The sequence below is a fragment of the Schistocerca nitens genome, chromosome 12 (assembly GCF_023898315.1).
Source record: "Schistocerca nitens isolate TAMUIC-IGC-003100 chromosome 12, iqSchNite1.1, whole genome shotgun sequence".
Classification (NCBI taxonomy): Eukaryota; Metazoa; Arthropoda; class Insecta; order Orthoptera; family Acrididae; genus Schistocerca; species Schistocerca nitens.
In genome coordinates this window covers 101,586,948-101,599,023 of record NC_064625.1, presented here as the reverse complement: position 1 = coordinate 101,599,023, position 12,076 = coordinate 101,586,948, and the positions used below count along the sequence as shown (strand labels likewise).

The 12,076-nt window shown below is 45.9% G+C and overlaps 1 protein-coding gene across 1 annotated transcript in view; it reads left to right on the top strand.

Moving 5' to 3' along the window:
* The window catches only part of LOC126215019 (tubulin alpha-3 chain-like), a 234,480-nt gene that overhangs the window by 62,810 nt on the left and 159,594 nt on the right, over nucleotides 1–12,076 (top strand). Inside the window, exon 2 of the mRNA XM_049941642.1 lies at nucleotides 2,125–2,347. Within this exon, the coding sequence (XP_049797599.1) occupies nucleotides 2,125–2,347 (223 nt within the window). The remainder of the gene's footprint in view (nucleotides 1–2,124; nucleotides 2,348–12,076) is intronic.

Here is a 12,076-nt window from a genome sequence, read left to right as displayed (position 1 = left end):
CACACACACACACACACACACACACACACACACACACACACACACACACACACACACTACACTTCCTTTCAATACTAAATTGTTGGTCTCTTAAGGTTTCAGAATGAGTCCTATGATCTGATTTCTTTTTGTCAAGTTGTGCCACAAATTTCTTGTCTGTGCAGTTCGCTTCAGTACCTCCTCATTACTGATCTACCCATATAATGTTCAACATTCTTCTGTGGCGCTACATTTCAAAACCTTCTGTTCTCTTCTTGACATGGCTACACTCCAGACAAATACTTCCAGAAGAGACTCCCCAACACTTAAATCTACATTCTGTGTTATTAAATTTCTCTTCTTCAGAAATGCTTTTCTTGCCCATTTATATCCTCTTTACTTTGTCAGTCATTTTACTGCCTTACAGCAAAACTCATCTATGTCGTCTCTTAATCTAACTCCCACAACATTACCATTATTCTTATTTTGATTTTGTTGATGTTCATCTTACATCCTCCTTTCAAGACAATGAAAAACAATTCGTGCTATGGTTTAAATGCACTGCTACGGCAGTTAAAACTGAATGCGAGAAAGATAACGCAACAGCGCATTTCCACAGTAGAGCATTTACGGGGTGTTCAAAAAGTTTCTCCGCAGTGCGGTATGATTGTTCGCCTGCCTGGGTTTTCCAACGAAACAATAAACGCACAACGATACTGCAGTGATATTCTGTGTCCATTCATAGGAGAAGTTGTGTTAAGTGAAATACTGAATGGTTATTTTCAACAAGATGGTGCAATCGCACATACAGCTCGCGTTTCAATGTCACTGCTTGCTGATGTTTTTGGTGATCGCGTAATTTCACAGGGACTTTGGCCTCCACAATCGCCTGACCTAGCACCATCTGACTTTCTTCTGGGGTGCAGCGAAATCAACTGTCTATGAAAACCGTCCAAAATCCATCGATGAATTGAAAACTGCAATATCGACTTTCTGTGCTTCTGTTACAGAAGAAATTTTACAGCTTGTTTGGAAACATGATTAGACGAAATTACAATGAAATGAACACCCTTAGCTGCTTACAGGCGTTGGCATACGTCAACGGGGACAGATGAAAATGTGTGCCCCGACCGGGACTCGAACCCGGGATCTCCCGCTTACATGGCAGACGCTCTATCCATCTGAGCCACCGAGGACACAGAGGATAGCGCGACTGCAGGGATTTATCTCTGGCACGCCTCCCGCGAAACCCACATTCTCAACGTATTGTCCCGCACTACATTCGTAGTGCCTCCGCCCATTATACTCATTACTCAAGGCGCGTTGCTGATTCCCGTAAGAGTTCGGGCACTGTCTGTGCATTCGCACAGAAGAAGAAGATGGTCAAGTGGCCGGTGAGCCTTAACTATATATATATTTAAAGAACAGATACCATGTTAATAAATATATATATGATTAGACGAATTGAATTGTGTATTCAACAACAGGTGGGCCCATTTCAACATTTAATGTGAAAATTTATAAGTAAAAATGAATATTCAACAAATTAATAATTTGTATTTCACTGAGTCATTTCGGTATATTCACTGCTGCATACGTCACGCGAGGCTAACAATCATACGGCACTACGGAGAGACCTTTTGAACACCCGTACTTTCTCTCATACACACTATTAAGAAACATGTCCTGCCTTCGTAATCTCCAGAGAAGTACCATATATCGCGTTGACTTAATTATTGTCTCTGAAATAAAATTGGCCTTTCTCTTCGACTAGTTGTTAATTTCTTCCAGTTACCTTCTGTACCATATTGTAGCATTTCTTTCTATGTATGGTCCAAGTTCCATGGCAGCGACACAAATCATGCTAACGTTACGTTCTTCCTTAAGTTTTGTACACCACTGCATATGTTATGTCAGAGACTGGTCTGATGTAGCTCCCCATGCTACTCTATCCTTTGCAAACCTCTTCATCTCCAAATAACTACTGCCACCTACATCGATCTGCACATGCATGCTGTATTCATCGACAGCTAGGGCTATGTGGACAGTATTGTGCTGTGGTGGTGAGAGACCTTTCCCTTATGGCTGCACACAATTACCTGTTCACGTTGGCTCAGCTCCGTTCTCCCCTTTTCGTGTTTCCAGAGGGAGTGCATCTCGATCCACATCGGTCAGGCTGGAGTCCAGATGGGCAACGCGTGCTGGGAGCTGTACTGCCTGGAGCACGGCATCCACCCGGACGGCCAGATGCCGTCCGACAAGACGCTCGGCTACGGCGAGGACAGCTTCAACACGTTCTTCAGCGAGACCAGCACCGGCAAGCACGTGCCCAGAGCCGTCTTCGTCGACCTCGAGCCCAGCGTCGTCGGTAAGCGACACTCTCCACACTACAATCAGAGTCTCTGGACATGTATCCTTAAAGAGTTTTGGCACCCAGATTAATATCTTTGCGGTCTTGAAAAGCTCAGCCACTGTCTTTACCAGCAGCTTCGCATTCTCCCACGGCTATATTAGGGGCACCTTTTCCTTCAGCCAGTCCACTGTACTCCTGAATATGGGTCCTGGACCAGCGTCCTCCCCCCCCCCCCCCCCCCCCCCAGTGTTCTCAAAGAGATCCATCTGCATAAGCTGCTCCTGCTGTGAGGTGATCTTGATCAGTGGATAGCCTTGCTGGATAACCGACATCCTAAAAACAGAGACTGCAGTGCTATAGGTCTGTTTCCTTATTTCTTGCCTCGGCTTTTTCTGGACACACATCCTGAGAAGTGGGAGGCCTAGATACCTCCCTTGTTCTCCTACTGCCTGCCCTCGATGTAGAAGGGGTTTGAACACCCCCTTCGCCCTGGGACAGTCTTTTCTTGAAGGTCTTGGGCTCAAGTCCTTTTAGTTCCCTCCACTTTTGTGTAGGAAGCCACTCTTTTTCTTCCTTTATCTTTCGTTCTCTAAGAAGTTTCCTCCTCTGAGCCACAGGCAAGTCTTTGATCTTAATCTACTCCCACTTCTTGAACAGCTCTGTCCCCCTGTTCAGCCCCAATGTTTGGGTGTCTGAGGTCTCAACTTGCCCCTCAGTATTGCTACTTTCTTTCGTGTCCATTTTGGTCCCATGAGAGTTGGGGATCTAATCAGACCATACTGCGGAAACCCCATGCAGTGCAAGGCTAATTACTCAGGGAGGTCGCACATTATCCCTGAGGCTCCATTCACGACCCATCTTCCCATGTGCCACCCACCTCTTGGAATGGATTGCATCAGACTTTGGGTTGGGTATTGAGGAGCTGGGAAGGACAAGGAATCGATGTGGTATGACAGGTTGTTGCGGGACACACTTAGTCTGGTCCATCAGCCAAGATCTTACTGACCATAGTTTCCCACAGCCAACATAGCTTCAAGCAAACACACAAGCCTCCCCACCCACACGGACAGTGCTACTTCAAGGTGGTGTCCCCCGGAGAGAAGCACATCTTTACTTCTCGGTCGCTTGCTGAACAGCTTCTGACCATGTGAGAACGTGGTAACTCCAAATGGTTCAAATGGCTCTGAGCACTATGGGACTTAACTGCTGTGGTCATCAGTCCCCTAGAACTTAGAACTACTTAAACCTAACTAACCTAAGGACATCACACAACACCCAGTCGTCACGAGGCAGAGAAAATCCCTGACCCCGCCGGGAATCGAACCCAGGCGTGGGAAGCGAGAACGCTACCGCACGACCACGAGCTGCGGACGTGGTAAATCCATCCTTAGTTTATTTACTGAAAAGCCGCTAAGCGTCTTGGAATGAAATCAGTACAGCCACAGTCCATTTCTTGTTTATTTGCTAGACAGACTCAAATGGTGTGGGAACTGTACGAACATCAAATATAGCGCCTCTCTTGTTTATTTACTGAACAGCCGCCAAGTGTCTGGGAATGCAGTAACTTCGGTTGTGCACCATCCCTGTTTACTTACTAGACAGTCTCTGAAGGTATGGGAGTGTAACAAATTTAATTACAGTCACTTTTGTTTACTTACTGAACAGCAGGCAGTGGTCTGGGAATGCAGTAAATTCAGCTGCAGTCTCTCCCTTTGTACTTGCTAGACAGCCTCTAAATGTATGGGAGTGTAGTAATCTTAACTACAGTGCCTCTCTTGTTTACTTACTAAACAGCAGGCAAGTGTGTGCGAGTGCAACGACTTCAGCTGTGCTCCATCCCTTGTTTACTTGCTATATGGCCTCTAAACGTGTGGAAGAGTAGCAACTTCATCTTCAGTCCCTCTCTTGTTCATTACTGAACAGCTAGCAAATGTCTGGGAACGCAATAAATTCAGGTGTGCTCCATCCCTTGTTTACTTGCTAGATGGCCTCTAAACGTGTGGAAGGGTAGCAACTTCATCTTCAGTCCCTCTCTTGTTCATTACTGAACAGCTAGCAAGTGTCTGGGAACGCAATAAATTCAGCTGTGCTCCATCCCTTGTTTACTTGCTAGATGGCCTCTAAACGTGTGGAAGAGTAGCAACTTCATCTTCAGTCCCTGTCTTGTACATTACTGAACAGCTAGCAAGTGTCTGGGAACGCAATAAATTCAGCTGTGCTCCATCCCTTGTTTACTTGCTACACAACCTGTAAACGAGTGGGAGTGTAGCTACTTCTCAGTCCCTTTGCTGTTAATTACTGGACAGCCGGCAAGTGTATTGGAACATAATTTCAGCTATGCTCTCTCCCTTTATAACTTGCTAGGTAACTAAACATATGGGACTTTAGCAATGCAACTATGCTCCAACACTTGTTTACCGCAGAATACCCACAAGCATAAGGGAATATAAAAGGGTTTTTAAATAAAACAGACTTTCTTAACATTGTATGAGAGTTGACTGGAAAGTAATGCTCCCACCAACTATTCAACAGTTGGCAGCATTGGTATGCGGCAGGTTCTGGCTTGTTCCATAGCCTCTTCTCTACAGCTCCAGTTGGCGTGAAGCCTTAGCATTGAACGGTTGTGTTGTTACAGTGTAAAGTATGGAACCCTGCGCAGACGGTCAATCAATGCGATTTAAGCAACGTGCAGTCATTGAATTCTTGACTGCAGAAGGTGTCACCTCGAAGGAGATTCATCAGAGGATGAAAGCAGTTTATGGTAATTGTGTTTATGTGAGTACCGTGCGTCTTCATTCTCGTAACGCGAGAGGAGTTCCTGGCAAATTTCAAGTCTGTGCGCTTTCATTTCAGGAGTCAGAATCCAGGGTACCCATCATGAACAGGTCTTCCGATAGCCAATCAAAGCAATAATATGACCCACTCGTTCTTGTGAAATGCCGTTTGTGCGTGCAGTTTCTCTCTGAGTGATACGACGATCGTCCTGAATCAATCTGTCAACATTTTGCTTGTGAAACTCGGAGCTTGCTGTCATAGCCCGTCCAACCCTTTGTTTGTCGCGCATGTCAGATGTTCCCGCCTCAACATCGTTAAACTTACTCGCCCAACGACACACAGTATTCACATCAACACAATCACCATAAACTGCTTTCATTCTCTGTAGAATCCCTCTTTAGGGTGACACCTTCTACTGTCAAGAATTCATTGATTGCGCGTTGCTTAAATAGCATTGACCGCCCGTCTGCGCAGGGTCCATACTTTACACTATAACGACACAACCGTTCAATGCTAAGCCTTCCCACCAACTGGAGCTGCAGAAAAGAGGCTACGGAACAAGCCAGTACCTGCCGTGCATACCAGTGCTGCCAACTGTTGAAGCGCTACGAAGGTGGAGGCATTAATTTTCAGCCAACCCTCGTACATCTTTTTTCTTCATATCTACATATTTATTTCTCCACATAGTTACCCTGGCGACAAATAAATTTCTCCCCAGTTTGTTCATACCATCATTGTAAGTCAAACTTACCGAGATGTCTTGAACAGAATGATCCCCATGCCAACCAGCATGTATTTCGAAAACATCGATCATGTGCAACCCAACTCGCACCTATCTCTCATGACGCACTGAAAGCTTTGGATCAACACAATCAGGTATATGCAGTATTTCTTGATTTCCGGAAAGCATTTGATTCAGTACCACAAGTACGCTTTTCGTCAAAAGTACGGTTGTATGGGTCCAAGATGCTACTCCACGCGAGTCTAAAAATGAGTGTGCGCAACGGAAAATGGTGGTATTATTTCCTCCTTCTTGCTCTTTAACATACAAATTTCAACGTAAGCATAAATGAATAATTAAGGGTTCAAAATGGTTCAAATGGCTCTGAGCACTATGGGACTTAACTTCTATGGTCATCAGTCCCCTAGAACTTAGAACTACTTAAACCTAACTAACCTAAGGACATCACACACATCCATGCCCGAGGCAGGATTCGAACCTGCGACCGTAGCAGTCCCGCGGTTCCGGACTGCGATAATTAAGGGAACTAGTAACTAGTAAATGATAAATGTTGTTTCTGCTTATACATTTTTTGTAGAGTAAAACTCCTTTATATATTACAAATATTTATGTATCAATGTCCAATGGACATATAGAGATACAAATGAATTTCCTAACTGATATTATTGATCAATTGCCCAAATCTGTCCCTTGTTATGGCTACGAGATCTAATATAAACAATGCGAGATGACTGACATCATCTACGTGCCAAACACTAGCAGACACTACTTCCAAAGATGATCTACAGTGGTGTGCAACAGTGGAAATAAAATTTAAGTAATCACAGCTGTTTAGCTTTATAGCCCTAATAAGCCGAAGCAATTAGCAATATCACCGTATGTACTGCATCCGGTGTGTCAGACTGATGGTTCTCATACACGTCTGCGATGACGGAAGAACTCCATCCAGAAAATATAAAAAAAAAAAACCCTCATTCAAACACGAGGACAGCAGAAGACGGTCCTCTGAGTACTATAATCCAGTACTGCCTCCTCCTCTCTGTGTTCTACAGACGAGAAACGGGAACTCCCAGCCACAAGGACGGAATTCAGATAATGTCTCAGTAGTGCTGTCAACCACTGAGCGCTGCGTACTCAACGATGGCTCCCTACCCGAAGTCCAGAATCGTATAAGTTCGCAACAGTACAGTGCCCAACCGTTCTAACTATAAAATCTCCTGAGAGCAAAGACAAAAAGTCTGTCTGTACCAACAAAGCTGATACCGAGCGACTGTCAGACACGGGCACTCAAAACGGAAGACCTCCTTCTCTCCACCGCTGACTTCCAAGGAAATCTCGGCGTCCCTCCCTCTTAACTACAGAAGGCGAATCATATTCTCGAAACCACGTAATATTTTCCCTCTATACAGATTTTTCCGAACGCCGACCAACCACATTTTAGACTTTTGTCGTCCAGTGCTGAGAGTTTGCGAGGAAATACCTATACCCATTAATTAGGAATTCATACAATGGTACGCTTCTCAGAGTAAAAATCCTCGGAAATAACCCAGCCTGCGTGATTTCAGAGGCAACGCTTCCTCGTTCCTCTCTGTGGCATCCAAGATTTTCAGAGTTTCTGAAGTATTATCCAGTTATCCTTCTGGCCCCACTACAACACTGACCGGCCGCCGCTGTATTGTGCTTCAGTGTTCAGGTTCCCCAACCGTCCGTCTTAGGATACTTCTTGCGTTAAACAGGACCAACACACCTGTACGGGCTTTTCCACCCAGGGCATGAGTTACACCTGCTGTTTCATTTACACTGGCGTTCCAACCTCTGCTAGTGTAGGCAATCATTCAATACGCCATTTTGATGCTAAAGACAATGCATCGCCTTTCATGCAGCAAGCGTATGTGACACTGCCAATCTTCTTTAAATATTCATATATACATTTATAACCAATCAAATGATACCTAATTCTGGTTTTAAATCACGGCAAAGTATGTGGATGAGTGCTTGTAAGGTGCGAAATTATAGCCACCTTACGTGGGGTATCAAGTGAAATATGTGACTTGATTGAGGACTTTTTGATAGGGAGGACGCAGCGTCTTAACTTGGTTGGAGAGTCACCGTCAAATGTAGAAGTTTACTTTGGGTGTGCCCCAGGGAAGTGTGTTGGGATCCTTGCTGTTCATGTTGTATACTAACGACCTTGCAGACAATATTAATGATATAATCAGGCTTTTTGCGGATGATGCAGTTATCTGGAATGAAGTACTATCTGGAAGAAGCTACGTAAGTATTCAGTCAGATCTTGATAAGATTTCGAAGTGGTACAAAGACTGGCAACTTGTTTTGAATGTTCATAAATGCAAAACTGTGCACTTCACAAAACGAAAAAAGTGACATCCTGTGACTGCAATATCAAACAGTCACTGTTGGAATCGGTCAACTCATACAAATACCTGGGTCTACGAGAGGCGTTTGAAAATTCCGTGCAAAAATAAAAACTACTTACGTATTTGGGGTAAACCTTTTTTATTTGTAGACGTAGTCCCCTTTTAGACTTATACACTTCGTCCAATGCTGTTCTAATTTGTTGATCACTTCCGAATAATAGGAATTGTTCAAGTCTGCAAAATAGCTATTAGTTGCTGCAATCACCTATTTGTTTTAATTAAATCTTTGTCCCGCCAGCCATTTCTTCAAATTGGGGAACAAATAGTAGTCCGAGGGAGCCAAAACGGGAGAACAGAGGGGATGTGAAACGAGTTTGAATCCTATTTCCATTAATTTTGCGACCACAACTGCTGAGTTGTGTGCTGGTGCATTGTTGTGATTGAAAAGGACTTTTTTGCGGTCCAATCGCGGCCGTTTTTCTTGCAGCTCTGTTTTCAAACGGTCCAGTAACGATGAATAATATGCACCTGTAATATTTTTACCCTTTTCTCGATACTCGATGAGGATTATCCCTTGTGAATCCCAGAAGCCAGTCGACATAACCTTTTTGGCCGAATGAATGGTCTTCGCCTTTTTTGGTGCAGATTCTCCGTTGATAACCCATTGTTTAGATTGTTGTTTGGTCTCAGGAGTATAGTAATGTATCCATGTTTCATCCACAGTGACGAAACGATGCTAAAGTCCTGCGGATCCTTCCTGAACAGCTGCAAACCATCCTTGCAACACTTCACACTACTCTGTTTTTGGTCAAGCGTGAGCAATCGCGGAACCCATCTTGCAGGTAGCTTTCTCATGTCCAAATGTTTATCCAAAATATTATGTACCCGTTCAATCGAGATGCCCATAGCACTAGCAATCTCACGCACCTTAACTCTTCTGTCATCCGTCACCATATCATGGATTTTATCAATGATTTCTAGAGTCGTAACCTCCACAGGGCGTCCAGAACGTTCAGCATCACTTGTGTCCATATGGCCACTCCGAAAATTTTGAAACCAGTTATAAACTGTTCTAATCGAAGGTGCAGAGTCACCGTAATGTTTATCAAGCTTCTCTTTAGTCTCCTGAGGCGTTTTGCCTTACATAAAGTAATGTTTAATCACCACACGAAATCCTTTTTCGTCCATTTTTTTTAAAAATCATGCGACTCCCTTGATTCACACGAATGCCAAACACAAATAAACAGACCAATATGGCAGAAACTTGGGGCGTGTTGTTTCCAAAGATGGTATTAACTAAACATGACCTCGATACGCGCCGGTGGTGCCATCTCTCGAACTTTGCACGGAATTTTTAGACACCCCTCGTAAACTTTGTAGGAATATGAAATGGAATGGAATGTTCACATACACTCCTGGAAATGGAAAAAAGAACACATTGACACCGGTGTGTCAGACCCACCATACTTGCTCCGGACACTGCGAGAGGGCTGTACAAGCAATGATCACACGCACGGCACAGCGGACACACCAGGAACCGCGGTGTTGGCCGTCGAATGGCGCTAGCTGCGCAGCATTTGTGCACCGCCGCCGTCAGTGTCAGCCAGTTTGCCGTGGCATACGGAGCTCCATCGCAGTCTTTAACACTGGTAGCATGCCGCGACAGCGTGGACGTGAACCGTATGTGCAGTTGACGGACTTTGAGCGAGGGCGTATAGTGGGCATGCGGGAGGCCGGCTGGACGTACCGCCGAATTGCTCAACACGTGGGGCGTGAGGTCTCCACAGTACATCGATGTTGTCGCCAGTGGTCGGCGGAAGGTGCACGTGCCCGTCGACCTGGGACCGGACCGCAGCGACGCACGGATGCACGCCAAGACCGTAGGATCCTACGCAGTGCCGTAGGGGACCGCACCGCCACTTCACAGCAAATTAGGGACACTGTTGCTCCTGGGGTATCGGCGAGGACCATTCGCAACCGTCTCCATGAAGCTGGGCTACGGTCCCGCACACCGTTAGGCCGTCTTCCGCTCACGCCCCAACATCGTGCAGCCTGCCTCCAGTGGTGTCGCGACAGGCGTGAATGGAGGGACGAATGGAGACGTGTCGTCTTCAGCGATGAGAGTCGCTTCTGCCTTGGTGCCAATGATGGTCGTATGCGTGTTTGGCGCCGTGCAGGTGAGCGCCACAATCAGGACTGCATACGACCGAGGCACACAGGGCCAACACCCGGCATCATGGTGTGGGGAGCGATCTCCTACACTGGCCGTACACCACTGGTGATCGTCGAGGGGACACTGAATAGTGCACGGTACATCCAAACCGTCATCGAACCCATCGTTCTACCATTCCTAGACCGGCAAGGGAACTTGCTGTTCCAACAGGACAATGCACGTCCGCATGTATCCCGTGCCACCCAACGTGCTCTAGAAGGTGTAAGTCAACTACCCTGGCCAGCAAGATCTCCGGATCTGTCCCCCATTGAGCATGTTTGGGACTGGATGAAGCGTCGTCTCACGCGGTCTGCACGTCCAGCACGAACGCTGGTCCAACTGAGGCGCCAGGTGGAAATGGCATGGCAAGCCGTTCCACAGGACTACATCCAGCATCTCTACGATCGTCTCCATGGGAGAATAGCAGCCTGCATTGCTGCGAAAGGTGGATATACACTGTACTAGTGCCGACATTGTGCATGCTCTGTTGCCTGTGTCTATGTGCCTGTGGTTCTGTCAGTGTGATCATGTGATGTATGTGACCCCAGGAATGTGTCAATAAAGTTTCCCCTTCCTGGGACAATGAATTCACGGTGTTCTTATTACAATTTCCAGGAGTGTAGGTTCAGTCGTGGGTAAAGCAGGTGGTAGACTTCGGTTTATTGGTAGAAGTGGGGGAAGTGCAATCAGAGTAAAGAAGGAGACTGTTTACAAACACTCGTGCTACCAGTTCTAGAATATTGCTGAAGTGTGTAGGACTAACAGGGTGCTGAACGTATAGAGAGAAGACCAGCATGTATGGCCATAGGTTTGTTTAATCCGTGAGATAGTGGCACAGATATACTCAAGGAACTGAAGTGGAAGCCTCTTCAAGAGAGCTTCTAAACGATGTCTCTAGGAACATACTGCAGTCCCCTACGTATCGCTCACATAAGGATCGTGAGGATTAGATTAGAATAATTGCTGCGAACACACAGATATTCATGCAGTCATTATTCCCGTACTCCATACGTGAATGGAACGGGAATGAATCCTAATAACTGGTACAATGGGACGTACCCTGTGCCTTGCACCTCACGATGGTTTGCAGAGTACAGATGTAGAAGTAAATGTAGATGCAGAATGTTTTGACTTGTATTGATAGAGCCACAACCTCATTTCTGATTGCACCGCTTCGTCACTATCAAACTGAAGACATCGAAGTTGTTCTTTAAGTTTTGCGAACAGGTGAAAATCAGATGGGGCCAAGTCGGGACTGTACGCAGGAGCCGGCCGGAGTGGCCGAGCGGTTCTAGGTGCTACAGTCTGGAACCGCGCGACCGCTACGGTCGCAGGTTCGAATCCTGCCTCGGGCATGGATGTGTGTGATGTCCTTAGGGTAGTTAGGTATAAGTAGTTCTAAGTTCTAGGGGACTGATGACCACAGCAGTTAAGTCCCATAGTGCTCAGAGCCATTTGAACCATTTCTACGCAGGGTGATCGATGACAGGGAATCCAAGACGTCGGATGGTCGCAGCCCTCGTGTATGGTCTGACATAGTCGTTCTGAAAAAGAGTTTGTTCCATGTGCACACGAATTCTTCGAATTAGTGCTTTCAGTTTTCTGAGGATGTCTCACGCACTAGCATATTTACCCTG